This window comes from Sparus aurata, chromosome 19, assembly GCF_900880675.1.
Source record: "Sparus aurata chromosome 19, fSpaAur1.1, whole genome shotgun sequence".
Classification (NCBI taxonomy): Eukaryota; Metazoa; Chordata; class Actinopteri; order Spariformes; family Sparidae; genus Sparus; species Sparus aurata.
Genome location: NC_044205.1, coordinates 18,905,746 through 18,927,777, shown reverse-complemented (window position 1 = coordinate 18,927,777; position 22,032 = coordinate 18,905,746). Strand labels below are relative to the sequence as shown.

General features: G+C 41.2%; 2 protein-coding genes across 5 annotated transcripts in view; both read left to right on the top strand.

Annotated features, from left to right (window-relative positions):
• Positions 1-1,313: 1,313 nt before the first annotated feature.
• LOC115569649 (mannose-specific lectin-like) lies at positions 1,314-8,881 on the top strand. 3 transcript variants are annotated; one of them, XM_030397674.1, is made up of 3 exons: positions 1,314-1,361; positions 1,515-1,608; positions 1,778-2,171. In XM_030397674.1, the coding sequence occupies exons 2-3, from the start codon at positions 1,519-1,521 to the stop codon at positions 2,042-2,044; spliced, it is 357 nt and encodes a 118-aa protein (XP_030253534.1). In that variant the 5' UTR covers positions 1,314-1,361; positions 1,515-1,518; the 3' UTR covers positions 2,045-2,171. The 3 variants fall into 3 exon arrangements, with proteins under 3 accessions (XP_030253534.1, XP_030253535.1, XP_030253536.1); XM_030397675.1 differs by lacking the exons at positions 1,515-1,608; positions 1,778-2,171 and adding exons at positions 8,235-8,328; positions 8,495-8,881 and having other exon boundaries at positions 1,343-1,361; XM_030397676.1 differs by lacking the exons at positions 1,314-1,361; positions 1,515-1,608; positions 1,778-2,171 and adding exons at positions 7,969-8,021; positions 8,235-8,328; positions 8,495-8,881.
• A 4,475-nt stretch (positions 8,882-13,356) lies between these two features.
• Positions 13,357-22,032, top strand: part of nrbp2b (nuclear receptor binding protein 2b) — a 41,130-nt gene continuing 32,454 nt past the window's right edge. Inside the window, exon 1 of one of the 2 annotated variants that reach the window (XM_030398440.1) lies at positions 13,357-14,171. In XM_030398440.1, coding sequence (XP_030254300.1) covers positions 14,052-14,171 — 120 coding nt within the window. In that variant the 5' untranslated portion in view covers positions 13,357-14,051. The remainder of the gene's footprint in view (positions 14,172-22,032) is intronic. The other variant, XM_030398441.1, reaches the window with a different exon arrangement.

Sequence of the window (22,032 nt, the reverse complement as noted above, 5' to 3'; positions counted from 1 at the left end):
GCAGATCACATGGAATCAATGCAACTCTTTTGTGAGGGAGTAAATATTCAGATGTTTGCTGGTTTGGGCGCGAGAGAAACCAGAACGGATCAAACCACTTTGTGTGAAAACCCCTGTTGTTAAAGAACGTTCTCGTGAAGTCACAAGAACATTGACACTGATTGTATCAGTAAAAGATTCAACATATGTCACTTGGTTTTCCGCCAAAGGTAATCTTCCAATGCCATCTATCTATATATCCACTTGATCTTGAGCTATTAAGTTCTCTAACATGTTGCAGAAGAGGTTACCAGACTTTAATATCGCAACTGAGCCATTCACAGTGTAGCATATATGTACTCAGGCCATAAAATGTAAGACGTCCAACAACGACCACCTTCCTATGGCTCCAGCGTGGTCCATGCAGGCAGGCAGAGGAGCACGTCTGGAGGGTGACCCAGAAGCTCAGCAGAGTGGCCAAGGTGGCAGCCCTATAGAGGCCAAGCTGGAGGCAGAACCTTGCTGGAGGCCAACGACATTCCTTAAACTTAGAATGGGATCCTGGAAGCCGAGGTGCTGCACCAGACACCAGCCAGAGCCAGAGGCCGGAGCAGGACGAGTCTTGCTGTGAGATGCTGCAAAGACGTGGAGGTAAGCAGTGGTCATGAGGAGCTTGTCAAGAGGCAACACATATATATATATATATATGCATATATATATATATATATATATATATATATATATATATATATATATATATATATATATATATATATATATATGTATATATATACACACAGGCAGGCAGGTAACTGAACAAAAAATTAGCTTTATTAATATGAAGCTGATATCCAAAGTCCAAACTCAAACAATTTCCAAAAGTCAAAATGCAGGAAACAAAAAGCAGACAGGGGCAAATCACAGGAGCATCAGGACTGAGGTAAAGATACAGAACAGGAAAGCAGGAGATGCATGACAACAACAGACCAATTGAAAAAGAGGAAGAGAAAAACAGGCTTAAATAGACAGGTGGACAGAAAAATGTCAGGGAAAGGACAAAGGAACAAAGTGAAAAGTAAAATATGATAAATAACTGAACCAAAAACTCAAAACATGACAGCTTTTGATTAGTTAAAAGAAATGTGAGTTGAGATCTGCCCTTGTTCGGTATCAGATTATAATCAGAAGTTATAAATCCTGGGTGGAGTCATCAATGTTGAAGCAGATTGCCCAATAATAGAAACATTAAGCTTTCCTAAGAAAATGACTCTCCTCTCCCCACCCTCATCTGAGGTATATATAAATACGGAATGACTTTAACGTGGTTCACTTCACTCCTCTTCACCTGCTTGCAGTCTGACTGTGGTGGAACATTCAAGCCTGTAAGTATTCTTTACTTTTATACTGATGGATGAATTCTTACTGTGCAAGTGTAGTAATAGATAACAAACCTAAATTTAATTCACAAAACATGTGTTTTCAGTGCTTTTCAGTGTTTCACAGAGATACAACATAGGTTTTTCTTTTTGTTGCAGAAACATGAGCAAGAACACTTTGTTAAAAAATGAAGAGCTTCAGAGGGGAGAGCACCTGGTGTCCAACAATGGGAGGTGGAAGGCTGTTTTTCAGGTGAGTAAACTAGATTTTGTTGTAGTCTAGAAGGTCGACAAAGCGTATAAATGACTTTGCAAGATGTCAAAAATTAAATACATAAGAAAATGATGATTTAACTTTGTGACTTTTTAATTGTGCTTTAAAAAATGCATAACCGCCAAATGTCTCCATTTCTGCTCTGCAGGATGATGCTAACTTTGTGATCTATGATGACGGCAAAGCTGTGTGGGCTTCTGACACTAATGGATCAGGTGGTTTCCGCCTGCGAATGCAGGGTGACTGCAACCTGGTCATTTACGACAGGGGTGCCGTTGCCAAATGGGCCACAAACACCTACCAGCCCAACGAGGTCCACATGTGCCGTGTAGTGCTGACTGACGATGGCAAGCTGGAGCTGTACAGGGATGAACACATCTGGAGCTCTGCACACTCCTGTGGCAAAAAATTATGAAATGATGTCAATATTTTGAAATGGAATGCTCTGCAGGTGAAAGTCATCTCTGGATGTCAGTGTTAATTACAGTTAACCTACCTACTATGTTATCTGGAGTCAAATAAAAACACATTTTCATAATGTAGTAACTTGACTTTCCTCTCTTTGTGCTGAGCTATGACTGACTGGTTCACTTAGACAGTCCTATTTGTAAAAGCAGATCAGATTACAATACTTTTGTCTGTGTACATAAAAAACAACCAGATCATAAATCCAAGGCTCTGAGTAGTAAAAACTGTAAATGCATTATTGAACCATATATAGTGCTGAGGAGAAACGTGAGTTTGTTGAGACTAGACTTAGACTTAGACAACTTTATTCATCCTTTTGGGAGGTTCCCTCAAGGAAATTGAAGCTTCATGTCACACACAGCACTGTTACATAATAGAGGATCAAGAAAAAGACACCAAGGTACCCGACACCCATATCAAGATAGAAAACCAAATACAATATATTATACATAGATATATAAATACAAATATATATATATATATAAATATGCAAGAAATATACATACATACATTTAAAATATACATGTAAATATACATATAAGTAAATAAATATAAAATAACACTGTAAGAATATAAATATATATATGTACATACATATATATACACACACACATGTAAAACTGTACACAGGTACACAGTATCTGTTATGGTTCTGTTATTATTGCACATGGTTATTGCACATGGTTTTTCATGAACAGTCCGGCATATCTATAGTTTTAGTTTGATGGCACGGGGTACAAAGGAGTTTTTCAGTCTGTTTGTCCGGCTCTTTGGAAGGAGCAGCCTGTCACTGAACCAGCTCCTATGGCTGCTGATGAAAGTGTGCGGAGGGTGGTTGGCATTGTTCATGATGCCCCGCAGTTTGTTGAGGGTTCTCCTTTCTGCCACTGTCACCACTGAGGGTCCAGCTTCATGCCGACCACAGAGCCGGCCCGCCTGACCAGCTTCTCCAACCTGTAGAGGTCTGCCTTTGACGTGCTCCCACCCCAGCACACCACAGTGTAGGAGAGAACTCTGGCGACCACAGACTGGTAGAACATCCGCAGGAGCTTCCTGCAGATGTTAAAGGATCGCAGCCTCCTCAGGAAGTACATCCTGCTCTGAGCCGTCTTATACAGCTGCTTGGTGTTGCTCGTCCAGTCCAGCTTGTTGTCCAGCCACAGCCCAAGATATTTGTAGGTCTCCACGACCTCCACCTCCTCTGCTCCTAACAGAACTGGTCTTGGTCTGGGTCTGTCCCTCCCAAAGTCAATGACCAGTTCTTTAGTCTTTGAGGAGTTGAGCTGCAGGTTGTTTGTGTGGCACCAGACAACAAAGTTCCTCACCAGGCTCCTGTATTCCTCCTCTTCATCATCTCTGATACACCCCATGATGGTTGTGTCATCTGCAAACTTCTGAATGTGACACGTATCAGAGTTGTAGCAGAAGTCCGCTGTGTACAGAGTGAAGAGGAGGGGGGACAGTACAGTCCCCTGCAGATCTCCTATGCTGCTGATCACAGTGTCAGACTTGATGTCCTTCAGCCTGACATACTGCGATCTGTCGGTGAGGTAGCTGGAAATCCAAGCAACCAGGTAGGGGTCCACTCGCATTCTGTTTAGTTTTTCCTGGAGTAAAAGGGGCTGGATGGTATAAAAGGCACTCGAAAAGTCATGGAAGAGGATCCTGACTGTGCTGCTTCCCTTGTCCAGATGCGGGTGGGCTCGGTGTAGAAGGTAGAGGATGGCATCCTCCACACCGACCTCTGCCCGGTAGGCGAACTGAAGGCTGTCCTCAGCGTGCTGTACCTGGGGTCTGAGGAGGTTGAGGAAGAGTCGCTCCAGGGTCTTCATCAGATGTGATGTGAGTGCCACCGGTCGGAAGTCATTCAGCTCGCTGGGCCGGTTCTTCTTTGGAACTGGAGCGATGCATGATGTCTTCCAGAGGGTGGGCACTCTCCCGGGTTGCAGGCTCATGTTAAAGACCCGTTGAAGTGGCTCCCCGAGTTCAGCTGCGCAGGTCTTTAGGAGACGGGGACACACGTTGTCTGGTCCAGCTGCTTTCCGGGGCCGGAGCTTCCTAAGACTAATGACTTATTGCAGTTTGAACAAGGCACCACAAGATGTCAGTCTAGTCCCAGTCTCTGTTACCACAGAAGCCTCACGTTACATGTGTTCACCAGTCTGTGATTACATTAAACCGCTGCATATTAGAAAAGTGTTAAATCTCCTTTAAATACTAAATTGTGCTCATCTTCAACAGCGCTACACAGATGATCATCTAAATTCATGAATTACTTACCAGCCCAACTTAAACAGAGTTCAGTACATATTCCGATAACAGCCAAATGTCTCTTCCCTGCAGGACAGTTTCATTTTGTAAAATCAAATTAGATGACAATACTTTTGTCTGTGTTCTTTATAAAACAACCAAGTCCAAGTGTTTGAGTCATGTAAAACTGTAGATGTGTTACTGAACCACACATGGTGCTGAGGAGAAACATGAGTCAGTTGAAATTAAAGACATTATTGCAGCTGCATCACAGCACCACAAGATGTCAGACTAATCCCACTGCAGCCTCACACTGCAAGCATCTACCTGTCTCCAGTCACATGGAGCAGCTGCATGTTACAGTGATTTCTTCTTCTTGATTGCTTACATGCATTGTTCAACACTGGAGTCACACTGTCAAAACTCATCACACAGTCAGTGAAACAGAAGCATGTGTGTCGACCAAACTGTGAATCAATGATAAAAGTTAATCATATCTATAACGCTCGCTGTTGTTCGTATTCTTCACATCAGTGTGTTATGAGTGACAGTGCTGGTTTTCTGAGGTTGGATTGGTGCCAGTGTTTTGGCTAAACGAGCTTCTTTTGAGACATGTGAAGTGTTTGTCCAGGATGCATGTTGGAGATTGAATGAAGAGTTACGATTAAGTGGTTTCAGTATTGACCGGTGCTTGTTAGCAACTGAAAAAAACTGTCCAAGGTTGTTTTCTAGACGTAATTAACTATTCTGACCAAATAAAATCCCCCCAACTACATTGTGTAAAATCAAGTTGCTTATTAATCTGCGACCCTGTGTCCACACCATTTGTTTGTTTGTGTGTTTTCCGCTACTTCCTCAAAGTCCTGCACAGCCTGGTCTTTTTTTCTTACAAAGCGTTTATGCATTTCACAGAACTGAACACCCCTGTTGCCATTTAACCTCCTTGTCTAGTCGCAGAAACATTGGTAGAACCCACGTGTTACTAGAAGCTGCAGTTCAGCTTTCTAATTACTCTGAGTCAGTGTTTTCTGTCTTTGTGACCCAACCTGCTGACCTTAGCATGGGGGGGCCACAAAAAAGAAGAAGCAGATCATCACTCATGACAGAGACTTTGCTAACATACAGTAAGTTAAAATTCTTCTGACACCAAGACATTTCAGGCTCTTTACACAAAGTGTGTGACTCCCCTTTTGAAAAAGAAGAGGAAGATGTTCACCATCTTAACCTGGCGTTTGCAATCATCTGGGATCAAATAAAAGAAAATGTTATAATGCATGAATGAGTTGTTTTCTTCTCTTTGCATTGAGCTATGATGGTGCTAAAGTATGTCTCTACTGTGTAACATTGATCTGCTGCGTGATCTTTGATGGAGTAAAAAAAATAAATGAAAACATGATGAATTATTTCATTCATGGAATGTTTTGCAGAGTGGAGCGGAGTCGTTGAGTAAACCAGACACAAGTTCGGAAAAATTGTATCATATAAGTTTTTCTTCAGTTTTCTGCCTCTAACCTATTTGATCTAAAAGATAGTATCACTACAAATGGGAACCAGCGGACTCCAAACGGCCTGAGACATGCTCCTAAACACCTCCTGGAGGAACTTTTTGGCCCTGACAATTTCATCTCTGATCCATCCAATTCACTTTGCAGGCCTGCCTCTGATCCAACCCTTACTCTAGATACAACTGTGTGATCCAACTAGGGATATGTTTTGTTTTTGTTTTTTATCGGATTTTCTTGCAATTTCTATTTTTCATGAAAACATCATGTCACCTTCTTAAAATAATGGCCTTTGTCACATTTTCAGATTTTTCAGAAAATGAAAAAATATTAACCAAATATACACAAATATACAGTATAACTGTGATAAGTATGTATCTATTTATTGATATCACACACTGTGTTTTTCCTGCCACAGAGATCACACGGCATCAATGGAACTCTTTTGTGAGAGTGTGAATGTTAAGAATGTTTGAAGGGTCGAATGGAAGAGAAACCAGAACTGATCAAACTGTGTGAAAACCCCTGGTGTTAAAGAACTTCCTCATCAAGTCACAAGAACACTGACACTGACAGTATAAGTCAAATATTCAGCGTATTTCATTTAGTGTCTGCCCAAAGCAATCTTCCAATGCCATCCATCAATCAACTTGAACTGACTGCAGCATTTTTACACTTTTGTATCTTTTTATTTAGGCACTGGAGCTTTCCTAAACTGAAAACGTCAGCCCTGGCTTCAGACATAAGAATACTTTAATCAACATTTAAGCAATATTTATATCTTTCCCACATCTTCAAACCAGCTGTTCCCATCAGATTCTAATTTGATTCTCTGAGACCCACAGGATCCCGAACCCAATGCAGGGCTCTGCTTTGTGGGTCCTTTGGTCCTACTCTGTACCTGCAGTGTATGCTGACCAAACCTGGACCCACATATTATCATCAAGTCATATGCAGAACAATGACACATGTCGTAAGGAGCAGTAACAAACTGAGTCGTATGTTTCTGTTCTACATTTACTGCGAGACACAGACACATATTTACACATCTTGTGTAGCTACGCCATCCTCATCATTATAATTACATATTCATATGTCAGATGTTTGTATGGTAAAATAAAAAACAATTTTAACTGTGTTCCTTGAGAAGACCCATCCTGATGGACCAATTAGTAACATTTGATAATTTTTAATCACTTTTTATTGATTTTCATCAGAACATTCATGGAAACAGACAAATTTTGCAAAAGAGGTGGTGAAGGGAAAATGTAGCCTGTTAGGCACAAATTAAGTTTTCTCACATGTTGCAGAAGAGGTTGCCAGACTTTTTAATATTGCAGCTGAGCCATTCACAGTGTAGCATACATGTGCTAAGGCCATAAAATGTAAGACGTCTAACCTGATCACCTCGACCACCTGCCTATGACACCGCCAGCAACATTCCTTAACTCAGAATGGGATTCTGGAAGCTGAGGTGCTGCACCAGACACCAGCCAGAGCCAGAGGCCCGGAGTGAGCTCTATTAATATAAAGACTTTTGAAAATGGTTTGAGTTTGGACGTTGGACATCAGCTTTATATTTATATATTCATATTATATTAACATATATATTTATATTGATATTAATACAAAGCTGATGTCCAACGTCCAAACTCAAACAATTTCCAAAAGTCAAAATGCAGGAAACAAAAAGCAGACAGGGGCAAATCACAGAAGCATCAGGACTGAGGTAAAGATACAGAACAGGAAAGCAGGAGATGCATGACAACAACAGACCAATTGAAAAAGAGGAAGAGAAAAACAGGCTTAAATAGACAGGTGGACAGAAAAATGTCAGGAATAGGAGAAAGGGACAAAGTGAAAAGTAAAATATGATAAATAACTAAACCAAAAACTCAAAACATGACAGCTTTTGATGAGTTAAAAGAAATGTGAGTTGACATCTGCCCTTGTTCGGTATCAGAATGAAACCAGAAGTGATAACAACCTGGGTGGAGTCATCAATGTAGGAGCAGATTGCCCAATAATGGAAACATTCAGATTTCATAAGTGAAGGATCTTCCTCTCCCCACCCTCAGGTGAGGTATATATAAATACATAATGAATTTAACGTGGTTCACTTCACTCCTCTTCCTCTGCATGCAGTCTGACTGTAGTGGAACATTCAAGTCTGTAAGTATTCTTTACTTTTCTACTGATGGATGAATTCATACTGTGCAAGTGTAGTTTAATGTGTGAAGAGGTCGTTGAAGTTTACTGTTGAATCTGTGCTGCTGAGATGAAGTTCATAATAGTAATAGGAAACAAAACCAAATTCAATTCACAAAACAAGTTGCTTTTTAGTGTTTTACAGAGATACAACACAGGTTTTTCTTTCTGTTGCAGAAACATGAGCAAGAACTCTTTGTTAAAAAATGAAGAGCTTCAGCGGGGAGAGTACCTGATGTCCAACAATGGGAGGTGGAAGGCTGTTCTCCAGGTGAGTAAACCAGATTACTTTGTATTCTAGAAGTTCGTCAAAGTGTATAAATTACTTAGCAAGATTTCTGAAATTAAATACATATGACATTTTTATTTTATTCATTTATTTATTTGGGAAATGCATATTATCCTAACAGCCAAATGTCTCCATTTCTGCTCTGCAGGATGATGGTAACTTTGTCCTCTATGATGACGGCAAGGTTGTTTGGGCTTCTAACACTCATGGATCAGATGGTTACCGCCTGTGCATGCAGCCCGACTGCAACCTGGTTATTTACAACAGGGGTAACGTTCCCAAGTGGGCCACAAACACCTACCAGCCCAAAGAGGTTGAGATGTGCCGTGTAGTGCTGACTGACGAAGGCAAACTGGAGCTGTACAGGGATGAACACATTTGGAGCTCTGCACACTCCAACGGCCAAAAATTATGAAATGATGTCAATATTTTGAAATGGAATGCTCTGCAGATGAAAGTCATCTCTGGATGTCAGTGTTGATTACAGTTAACCTGCCTAATATGTAATCTGGAGTCAAATAAAAGCACATTTTCATAATGTGCAAATTTGTCTTTCCTCTCTTTGTGCTTTGTGCATCAACAACCAGATTGTAAATCCAAGGCTTTGAGTAGTAAAAACTGTAAATACATAATTGAACCATATTTGGTGCTGAGGAAAAACATGAGTTTGTTGACCAAAGAAGTGTTGCGACTTCAACCAGGCACCACAAGATGTCAGTCTACTCCCAGCCTCTGTTCCTGCATAAGCCTCCCATTACATGCATTTACCAGTCTGTGAGTATATTGAACACCTGCATATTAGAAAAGTGTTAAATCTCCTTTGAATAGTAAATTGTGCTCATCTTCGTGCTAAATCTTAGTTAGGGGATTCTCACACATGTGATTGAAATGTATGGTTTAAATGTTTTTTAAATGTTTCACACATAACACACAATCTAAATTCTCTTGTTATCTCTTAACATGCCTGCCATCATGTGATTTGATTGTTAACCAGGATTTTAATGCCTCTATCATTTCATATTTCATGACATTTTTCTTGTAGAATGATTGTGACAACACGTGATGACCCACTGGCTGAAAAAATGTGCATCAGTTTTTGAAATGATTGCATCATGGTAAATAAGAACGCTGTATAAGACACGTGGTCATTTCCCCCGAAGATGGGTCCCATTATTTTGATGACACGCTAAAGAAATATTTATAATAATTATTCTTACTTTAAATATTTCCATCTTCTATTATTTCATGTGCCAAGATACTAGGGTAAATTACCTGCAAGTGAAAACCTACTTGGCCGTCAGTGTAAATCTGATTCTGAATCTGATTATGGCAAAATGTGTGCAAAATGTGCCTTTTTATTTTGGTGTGGAGAGACAAAGCTGACAAAATCAGACATGATCAATCAATCATTTGTCCCAGATCTGCTCAGTCTGATTATTAAAGCTGCAATATGTAGGAATGGGCCACCTGTCAAATTCACACTCAGAACAAATGGGGGCACAGAACATCACCAGAGTAACTGCTTACTGTAGCTGCCCTTAGCTAGTTAGCTCAGTTAGCCATGCAGTTAGTGGTGCTGACCGGGAGCTCGGGGACCAGGGGATTTTTGGCATTAGCATGCTAACTCTAAAACAATGGCTCTGAACCAACAGTCCCTGATTGTCCCCCATCAAATAAAATGTTGGTTATCTGTCTTGCCTGAATTCATTTATAATTATGCTTGTTATAATGTTTGCTCATGCTATCATTTACGATATTAAATGTATTTCTTATTACTATATTGTTTATTTTGTATTTATGAATATTCTTATTTTATGATTCTTCGTCAGATTAGAACCAAACTCTTAATTTCCTGACATGGTAAAAGCTCATCTTGATGACATTTTAGAGATGATATTCTGACGTCTCGTTCCTGTGAAGGCAGCATGAAGCTACCCTGCTGAACGCTGACAGAAACACTGAAAAATGAAGATGACATTTTTGCTATGAAACAATGAACCGTCTCATCATATTGGTGTAAACAGATGCTTTATGAATGTTGCAGACCACATCCTTGCAAGTAGACGCAAGTTTAAATTTGTCTCGTCATGAATTTTTAGTTCCCCCCCGAATAAACACTGATGCCCAACTTTCAAAAATGTTGCTTGTGCTTTTCTCTGCAACACAATACATAGACACCGTATTATCAAACTGCCATTTCCTCGCATTCTCTTGATTCTGTTCATTTATGTTTTCTAAAACTAAAAACTAAACTAAAACTCTGACATATCGGCCTTTTAAGATAGTGATTTTGATATCCCTCCTCAAACATCCAAGTGGACTAGTGATGACAAATTTAGAGCAGATTTTCACACATTGCGGCCAAAACTGTGCCCAGAAAGGGGGCAGTCGTTCTACTCATTACCATCTTTGTGCCGTCACTCCCGCTGCTTTTGCTGCCAGCCCTGAAACACCATTTTGTGCCCTGTCTAGACGGAGCCATTGTGTGCTCTTGCTCCTTGTGCCAAGACTAAAAATCTCATTAACAGCGAGAGGGAACTGGCAGAACTGGGGCTCACTCTCAGGCCCTCTGTGTGCTAAAAATAGAGGAAGAGGGTGATTACTGTATAGATCTGTGATTATGACTCAACTGTTAACCACCGTGGAGCTGATGCCTGAGGTCATTAGAAACATGACAAAAAAAAATGAAAATTTTATGAAATATACACACTTAATTCTGCCATATATGTTCCAACATCATGACGAAATCTTCCGGTGCATTTTCAAAGCAGAACCACTAGATGGCAAACAAGACTTATACTCAAGAGGAGTTCTCATGAAGTAATAAAAACCTCTGCTTGATACTTGGAAATACAGGCAGAGTACCGTATTCTCTCTGGATTAGGCTCAAAAGGATAAAAAAAAAAAAGAGAGAGACAGGCTGCGCTCCAAGAGGTTTTATCAGTAAGGGTTGAAAATGTGTATTCAATGCACAACAATAACAACAACAGAAGAAAACAACTGATGAACTGGACCCCAAAATAGTGAGCACATTAACTGCAGGACGTTTGTGTAGAACGAATGACGTATTTGCGCTTCCCTGATATTTGTAGGAGCTTTTATATATAATCTTCTATCTGTATTATGTATTATTGTATATTTCATTATTATTATTATTATTGAATAATCATACATATTTGATGCACTCGACAAATTCAGTGTTTTCGATGACGCTTAACACATAATAGCCATTCAAAGTGATACGTTTATACATTACATTGTGCATTAACTTACTGCAGGAAGTTGCTGAAAGTGCAGACAGTCTTCGTGGTGGGTGAGGTTTAGTTGTAGCTTGCCAGTGACACATTCTGTTGAAAGATCTGAGCAATGTTAAAAGTACGGATCTCTCCAGACATTCAGGACGTTGCTATAAAACACACAGAGGATATTGGCGCTTTATCGGCCAAGACATTGCCAACACAATAAGTCTGTGAAATTAAATCACCCGGTAATTATTGGTCTACACTTTCTGACGATCCAACCTCTTAATTAATGGATTTTTCTTCCACAACTGGAGCTCTCAAAGACCTGCCAAACAGCCATCAGACCACAGACTCTTTATTAAAAAAGGTACAAAAGGCCCTTTCTTTTATTTTTATGAACATATTAAACAGCCAGGCCCTTCTGGTGCTCTGTTCTGGTTTATATTCTGGTTTCACGGTGGGGACTGTTGCACTGTTCTGGGTTGGAAAGCAGGTTCTGGTGGTTTGGTTCTGGCTTATAATAAATAACCTCCTTGCCTGAAAATGCTGAGACAAAACAAGCTTTAATATGTAAAATAACAACAACAAATAGGAAACTATGCATCTAATAGATGGCAAACAAGGTGCTAGGTAAAACATAGGCACGCTGAAACACCCCACGGAATCAAAACACTTAAAAGTTGACAAAACTTATTTCCATAGTGCTCCTGGCTGTCCAAAATCAGGACAAAGCCTGCTGTGTTCAGCAGCCAGAGGGGCCGGCAGCAGTGGCACAGGGAGCCCCCTGCTGCACCCCCACCACCACAGTCACAGGTTAAGGTAGTCGGCTTGTTAGTTCCATGTAAGGATTACTGAAGGGCCTCCAGGGCACAGGGCCCCTGAACCAGAGCCTTTATACACAGCAACTGTTGGCATTTCTTGTTGGCAAATCAATTAAACGATCGGAAAGAGGCGCGAAAATGACCACAAAGACACACCAACACGAGCAAAGACACACAAAACCACCACAGAGATGCAAAAAAAATGAGTAAAGATACAGAAACCCCTACAAGATTCACAAAATGATCAGAAAGAGATGCAAAACTACCAGGAAGAGACGCACAACAGCCACAACGGGAGGGAATATGACCACAAAGACCAACAAACACCTGAAAAGAGTCACAATATGGACACAGAGAGGAACATCATGGCAACAGAATGGTACAAAATAAAGAGATGAAGAAAAAATTGATGTATGAATATTATATATAAATAAAAAGCAAGAAAACTGGATGGGATGCCACCATGAAGACAAAAACTAGATGACCACAAACAATCGCATAACGACCACAAAGACAATCGAGACGTCCACAAACAACACAGAGGTGTGTCTCTCGCTCTGTCTGGCCCCTTACAGGAGGGCCGGGGGTGTCAAGGAGCTAGGTTGTCCCTCACAGGATAGTCACAACAATATCCACATCTGTAGACCGTTTGGCATCACAGAGCAGCGTTTTGTTTTTTTTTTATTTCAGATTAGAATACATGGTGTTGTTTTTTGTCATGTATCATGTCACTGAATAAACCATTTTAATTAACTACGTACAGTTTATGACTGCCAGGAGCCTGGGCTTTTGTCCCCTTCTCTTAAAATTGAGACACACCACATGAAAGCATCCACAAGCTTGACTGGCGGTCTTCCTTTCCGACGTACCGCGCACTCACACCCACTTTTTTCTTACGCCTCCCGGGTTTGCCGTGCGCGCATACAGACGCCTTTACGGTAGCCCGTCTCCCTGCGCACCGTGCCTGGCAGGAGCCCTCAGCTCCGGAGACCGAGCAGCGCCGACAATGACGCGCGTGGAAGACGGTCGAGAAATGAACGCGCTGCCAGAAAACAGACACATCTGAGGCGGGCCCGTGAACGCAGCACGCTCAACTGGGAAGGAATCTTTTTTTTTTTTTTTTTTTTTTCCTTTAGCTTCAAGGGGCCGAGCTCTTCCTCCCGTGTTGCTTCGGTGTGAAGAGGCGGAGGAGCAAAAAAAAAAAAAAGCTGTTTTGCATGCAGCCTACAGGGCGCATGAAGTCTGGGATATATTTTTCCACCCTGTCCAGCAGCGACCTTGCAAATGCTGCTTGTTTCTGTCTGAGGGAAGAAGTGTGCGTGTGTGTGGGGAGGGGGAGGAATTTCTCCCTTCCTCTCTCACTATTTTCAACATTATCCGTTTTTTTGGTTTGTCTTCCATGCAAGATGTTTTGAGCGCCAAGGGAGGCTGAGAGCGGCTGGTGTCGTCTGGGGGTGGTGGTGGTGGTGTAGTGTGGAGAGGAGGGGGGCGGCTTGTTCTACTGCGCAGACAAGCGGCGGACCGTCTCTGCGTCTGAACCACAACAACACAGCAGACAGCCCGAGGAGAGCAGGGAGAGAAGGTTCCGGGGCTGGGGGAAAAAAAAAACCCCAAACACCTGGACACATATAACGGCGTGAAAATGACGATGTCTGTCCCGGAGAGGAAATCAGGATCGGAGGGGAAGGAGGAGGAGAGCGAGGATGAGAGTGAGATCTTGGAGGAGAGCCCGTGCGGCCGCTGGCAGAAACGGAAAGAGCAGGTTGGTCTGTGTGTGTGTGTGTGTGTGCACGCATGTGTGTGTGTGTGTGTGTGTGTGTTCCTTAAATTGCAATCAGCCCGCTCTTTGATCAGGAAATAAATCAATGGAGTTGCAATCTCTGAATCAAACCGGACACATCCCCCCCCCCCCTAGTTACGCAATTCTCTCGAGCCAGGCCAGAGAGTATTAAATGCCCTATCCCACCATTAACCCGACGCGCCGACGTATCCGCTGATCTGCTTAGCCCCACATGAAGTGTCTGTCAGTGGGACAGGAATAGGTTTTTTCACCCCGCCGCCTCTTTTCTTCCTCCCTTCCTTCCCATGAGGATTACTGTGAGGGATCTTGACATTGAACCTGAAGTTTTACGAGGCTCCGACTCTTTGAAAATGCAAGGGGGCTGCAAATCACAGCGAGACAACGTGGGCGTGCAGTGCAAGTTCTCCACTTAAAGGATGAGTTCACCCAAAAATGTGAAGTCAGTCGCCATCGGCTGTGAAGCTCCACAAATGTTTTGTTCGCTATGAAATCTCACCAGACTTTTTTTTAATGGCATGTGTCTGACTGGATACTGTCTGACTGATTTTTTCATTTTGGGGTGAATGTTTCTTTTAATTCATGGCTGCAAAACGCGCTGTGGGCCTACGAGACTGACTTCACTTAAAGAACAAGTTCACCCAAAAATAAAAACTACCGTCATTATCTGCTCAAGTCCACAAAGTCTACCTGGAGCTTCACAGCAAAACAGCATTGCAGCATTCTCCCAAGAAGTAGATGTGGACAAAACAACGGATTAAGAAACACAAAATGGCTCCATACAGCTCACCCCAGCATAATCCAGGTCTCCCAAAGCCCAGAGATACCAGACTGTTTAGAAAACAGGTTATTAACACCCACCTCCCAACGCTTTTAGCTTAGCCTCTACAGTAAAGACATTGGTTCAAAAAAGGGTGAAAATAACCTGTTTTGTAATCAATTTGGGATCTCAGGGCCTCGGCAGGCTTTGATTACGCAGGATAAGCTGTATTTTTGCATTGTAAAAGAAGTCCCCATCTACCACAGTTGTGTAGGAGAATGTGAAGCTCCAGGAAAGTTTTGTTGATGATGAAATCTCACCAGACTTTTTCGTCGGCATGTGGCTGAGTTAGATACTGACTGCATTTTTCATTTTTGGGTGAACTTGTCCTTTAATTCATGGCTGCAAAACACACTAACACACCACCTTGATGGTGAAATGCAAGTCTGACTGCTTCTGTCAAGTTCACCCAAAAATGAAAATTCAGTCATTCAGTCATGTTGGGTGAAGTTTACGAGTCCACCAGTTTGGTGGACCCCGCCACCTTTCTAGCTTCAATCAGTGTTCTGGACAAATAATTGTTGTTACTGAGGGGTTTGAGTCCCTGTCTGTCCCAGATCTACTGCTTTATATGTATGACTTCGCCACCTTTCCACATGAGGATCAGCAGGAGATGGACTGTTCAGACATTAGCAGCATTACAGAAAATAACCCAGCGGCCTCACTCAAAGCTTCCTCTTCCAACAACAACTCCATGTTTGTTCCATGTCGACAGCGAAGTCACAAAATGCAGCTAGTTTCTTAGATATTCTCTACATCAGCATCCTCGATGCTACTAAAACCTGTCTATAAGAGCCAGATTAATTGATTAGTTGTCCATTATTTCTTTAATTGCCGTTTATTTTAATCACAGATTAATCAGTTTCAGTAATTTTTCAAGAAAAATAAGGCAAGGCAAGGCAAGTTTATTTGTATAGCACAATTCAGACACAAGGCAACTCAAAGTGCTTTACAGGCACACACAAATTACATTAAAAGACATAAACATTTCATTTAAAAGACATTAAAAATTGCATTAAAAAAATAAAATAATAATAATAATAATAATAATATTAATAATAATGAAAAATAAATAAAAATAGCATTTTAAGACCAGTAAAAACATTAAGAGACAAACATCAAAACAAGTAGGCTAAAATAGAGAAGCTTTAAAAGAAACAAGACTGTAGAGTCAGAGTTATAATGCAGTTCAAAGACTTGAATTGCTTCAGTTAAAAGCAGTGGCAAAAAGAAATGTTTTAAGTCTTGATTTAAAAGAGGTGAGTGTTGGAGCAGACCTGCAATTTTCAGGGAGTTTGTTCCAAATATGTGGCGCATAGTAACTGAAAGCTGCTTCTCCATGTTTAGTTCTGACTCTGGGGACTGAAAGCAGACCGGTACCTGACGATCTCAGAGGTCTACATGGTTCATAACGCGGCAGCAGATCAGAAATGTATTTTGGCCCGAAACCATTCAATGCTTTATAAACCAACAACAGGACTTTGAAATCTATTCTTTGATATACAGGAAGCCAGTGTAAAGATCTAAGAACTGGAGTGATGTGATCTACTTTTTTGGTTCTTGTGAGGACTCGAGCAGCAGCGCTCTGAATCAGCTGCAACTGTCTGATGGAGTTTTTAGGGAGTCCTGTAAGGACACCATTACAGTAGTCGAGTCTGCTGAAGATAAATGCGTGAACAAGTTTCTCCAAATCCTGCCGAGACATAAGCCCTCTTATCCTGGATATATTCTTAAGGTGATAGTTGGCTGACTTTGTAACTGTCTTAATATGGCTGCTGAAATTCATGTCTGAGTCCATAGTCACACCAAGGTTTCTGACTTGGTCTGTAGTTTTCAACATTACAGACTGAAGCTGAGCAGAGACTTTAAGTCGTTCTTCCTTGGATCCAAAAACAATTATTTCAGTCTTATCTTTGTTTAACTGAAGAAAATTCTGACACATCCAATCATTGATTTGTTCGATGCATCTACTCAGGGTATGTATGGGATTATAGTCCCCTGGTGATATGGTTATGTAAATTTGTGTGTCATCTGCATAACTATGGTAGCAAATTTAATTGTTTTCCATTATTTGAGCTAGAGGGAGCATGTAAATGTTGAATAGTAGAGGCCCCAGAATGGAGCCCTGGGGTACTCCGCTTGTCATTTTCATCCATTCAGATGTGTAGTCACCAATAGACACAAAGTAATCTCTCTCATTTAGATAAGATTTAAACCACTTTAGTGTTGTACCAGAGAGTCCAACCCAGTTTTCCAGTCGGTCCAGTAGTATATTATGGTCGACTGTGTCAAACGCAGCACTGAGATCCAGTAATACTAAGACTGAGATTTTTCCGCTGTCTGTGTTTGAATGAATGTTGTTGAAGACCTTAACGAGGGCCGTCTCAGTGCTGTGATGTGGTCGAAATCCTGATTGGAAAACATCAAAACAGCCATTTATTATTAAGTAATTGTTCAGCTGTTGAAAGACAGCTTTTTCAATTATTTTACTTAAAATTGGGAGGTTTGAAATGGGCCTATAGTTATTCATTACTGATGTGTCTAGAGTTCTCTTCTTCAGGAGTGGTTTAATGACTGCTGTCTTAATGGCTTGGGTGAAGACACCTGAGAGAAGAGATGTGTTAACAATAAGTCAAAATTCTCTCATTCCAGCTTCTTAAATGTTAATATTGCCCAGTTTCTTTACTGTTCTATAACAGTAAACCGAATTTATTTGGGTTGTGGACAAAACAAGACATGCAGACAATTAATCAACAATCAAAATAACTGTCAGTTGCAGCCCTGCTGTTTACACGCTTTGTCTGAGGAATGGCAAGACATCTGCAAAAGAGCACACAAGTTCATTCATGATCAGAGAGAAGAAACAAACTTCTGAATTTCTTAACAATTGTGAGGCGGTGGGCGTCGCCTCCACTTACTGCTCCTGATAAGCCCTGAGAATTTAAGTAGAAGGTTATCTCTGCAACACACACTGTGTCCTCTGAACGCCCCGACCACCTGACCTCCCTGCACTTTCTGTGTCAGCGAGCATCATTTATGTTAGAGCCGAATCACACACACACACACACACACACACACACACACACACACACACACACACACACACACACATACACACACACATACACTACCCCACCCTGGTGTTTTTCCACTGATTGATTATCCATCATGACTTCTGGGCTTCCTCTGCTGTCACATTTCCATTAGCCCTCTGCAGACAGCACCAGTCTTTCAGAGGTGGTTGCCATATAAAAATCGATGTCTGAATATCAGTAGCATTAATTTCTTTATGTCAGCACATGCCATAAAATGAGAAATCTGTGCTTTGTTACAATCGTATTTAGGTTCAATTCGTTTGCATCGGACAAATCTTTTTTTTACAGAATAGTAACATGAACAAACACATTTTACAGGAACTTTAAGAACAAAGTTTGCACATTATTAAACATTTCCCTGATATCCTCAATGTGGGAAGCACAATTTCGTTAAACAAAACAGACACTGAGAGCTCCACCTGATGCCTTTTATTCACAATCAGTTATTTTGTCAATGGCCATCAGCTGACATCTAAGCTGACTGTATATTTTGTGCAACCAACTATCAAAAATCAAAATGTATTCAGCTTATAGTCACATAAACTAGAAAAATGCACTAAATCCTCAGATTTACGTCAGTTTTTCTGTAAATTGTGTTATATTGAATGTAGATCGACTAATGGAGTCATTGACTACTCATATAATCACGACTGCATTGTAATCATTCTGACAGACTTCTATTTAAAGTCCTTAAACTGGGACTTGAACCACTGACTTTTTGTTTATATAAATAAGTCTATCAATTTTCTGACAATGTGGGTAATTATTTGCTGATAAAATGTCAGAATATAGCCAGAAATTGATCATAAGACCCTAAACCACAAGATGACTTCCTACAATCGCTTATTTTATCCAAACAATAATGCAAAAATCCAAATATTGTCAGTTTATGATGACATAAACTAGACAAAAGCACTTTATCTAAAAGGAAGACATGAAGTCCGCTTACATAAACTACCTTATACATTTAATCAGCGATAATGGTTTTCCTGGACGAATCAAGTGTTATTGACAAATTGAGTAATTGAATCAAAGCAGTATGAGCTAATCATCATGCGAGGCCACTGAAAAGACAATATTCTGTCTGTTTTGGCTTCACTGTAGATGCTCTTGGACCTGCACTCACCAGTTTCACCCGCCTCTGTCTTTCACTTCATTGCTCACCTTGAGCGAGCTCCCCAAGCCATTGTGCAAATTCAGCCTCGAATAGGCATTTTTAATGATGAGCCGTTGCCAGGCTGCGGTGTTTACACGTGTTTGATCCTGACTATCACAAACAAAATGAGCCCATGTGACATTATCTCTCAGGAGCCGGGAACTGTTACTGCACTGACAGGTTCAAACCGTAGCTGCCTTTGAAATGGCCGTCGCGTTGACAGATCTGTGAAATCAGTCAGAATCTTACAAGTACAAAGGATATAATGAAAACCATCAATCAAATGGATTTTTCAATGCAGACGTGACTGTTTGGATGTGCTTGTTGGCTCCTCTCTCCTTCCAGCGGGCCCGGGTGTGTCTGAGTGGCAGGCTTGAAATGCACATGAATGCTCGGTAAATAAGTCAGTGGGTGAAAGTTCACAATGCACGCTGCTGTATCTGTTATTGAGCCCAGGCATTAAAATAAACATCACGGTCACATGGTCAGCACATGTTGCCTTGTTTTCTCAGCAGGCAGGAATGGTTTTCACTTTTTTTTTTTTGCTGGACGAATGCGATGCCTTCAAAGTCAGTTTAAGCACAACAACTGTAAAGGCACTTTTTCTGGCTCAGGTGTGTGAAAAGCTACAGAAAATGTTCCCACGAGATGACGCAAGAAATTGATTCACCTGATGTTGGTGGATGAACAGTTTCCAAATTGAATGGCCGAGGTGAATTGTGGTAAAATTCTGTCTTCTGGCTTGAGACATGAGTTTTACAAATTCGTGATTTCTGACTGGCTGCACGTATCTCTTTGATTGAGTCATCTGTGCTTTTCCCAGAGTGGCGACATTCATGCTAACGCAGGACGCTTTACACAAGCAAGGTAGTGACTCACGTAATATTGCTGTTGGGACATGAATCTGACAAAAAACTGCCATCTTCCTTCCAGGTTATCTTTGCAGATTAAGAAATCTTACTAATCTTTCTGTGAAGATCTAGTCCTGAAAACATGTTGAGATCAGACCTTGGATTCTCTAAAGTGTGAGAATGTAAATCAAACCCAGTGTGCCAGGTGAAAAGAACAGGTGTATGCTTGGGAGGTCACGCAGAGATTTGCACACATAGTCGTGCCTCAGTCATATCTGAACACAAAGACATAATAAATATTTTACACTCTCTGAGGAGAAATATTAAAAAATGGACTGAAATTTTGTCTATGCATTATTTTGAAGGGATATCTACTGAAGTTAGCATGCTAACCAGATAGCGCTGACCTGTCCCAGTCCAAAGCAGCAAATGTTTCTATTCCACTTTCTATTGATTACATTTTGAAAAATGTAGTTTGTGAGAGAACATGATACTAAAAATATTTAGCTCTTCTGTTCTGCAAAAAAAGTTATTATTAATCAGAAATCACTATTGATGATGTCCATAAATCCATTTAGTGATCAACGAAGATGCTCAATATAACTAAAGAACTTGCCAGAGACTATTAACATTTTTGTGTTTTCTTCAGTATCAGGGTAAGCCAGTGATTGTTGTCTGCAACAGGAACTGTGGCACTATGCAGCCAGTTTGCCAAAATGTAAACTGATAAAATACCATACATTGTTGCCTAGTGCAAAGCTGCTTTGACGTCAAAAACTGGTTTGAGGACTACTGTTGTTGCGAAACAAGCAGTGTATTATATTATTTGGAACAGAGGTGAGCAGCTGGGGAGGATCATCCTGACTGGATCTGATTGAGAACCTTATGGCACACAGCAATTTGTCAATCGCAAGGTCATGCCCTCAAACATGCTCTGCTTTAACGTCTATTTCACTCTAAATGGTGTCATAATTCACACGATGAACATCACGCTGTATTGAACAGGACTTGAAACTAGCGATTGAGACCATGAAATTCACCAGGAATCTGAGGTCATAAATCAAGTCAGAAGTAGGGTCCTTTTCTCATAGACTTCCATACAATCGTGCTTATATTTGCAACCAGTGTAGTCGCCCCCTGCTGTCCATTAGAAAGAACGATGCCACTTCGACTCCACTATTCATACTCGCAGCCCAGAGTTAGCTTACTGACTCCATGGCAACCTTGCACTTCCTGCCTCAGTCTTGTCGGATGGGCACGGCGAGCTCTAAAGAGTGATTGTCATAACAGCATGGTGGGAGTCACATCCACCAGAGACACAGTGGACCCCAACCTGTCACACTGCGCTGTTTTTTTTTATTTTTATCACAGCCTGGACAGAGGATTATCTCCGGCCCCCCTCCTATCTCGGCTCGATATTGCCTCCTGAAGTGAACCCACACCCGTAGTGCACCAGCAGCATCACAGTACTCATTCCAGTAATTGCTCCAACGTCTATTTCCAGGAGCTGTCTCCATCTGCTCACGGAGAGATGAAAATGAGGCAGGCGAATCTGCATTTATTCATCATAGTGTTAATTCACAGGCACGGATCAATGTGTGAGGTTCAATGTGATGGCCAGATGTTGTTTTCTGCACTTGCATGTTAACTGAAACCCCATGCATGTGTCAGGGTGCACACGCACGTGTCAACCTGTGAGCAATGTGGAAAAAAACAACATTGCGTTTCCACAAGACATTTTGAAAAAAGCCCAGTGCAACAGGCATTAGGTCAGAGAGGAGCTGGTAAAGAAACGGCCACAAATTATTAAACGAATGAAGGCTGAATTCCATTTTGCTTCTCTTGCGTCTTCTCTGCTGTTGTGCTGTGAAATGGCCAATGTTGATTACAGCATTGTTGTTGT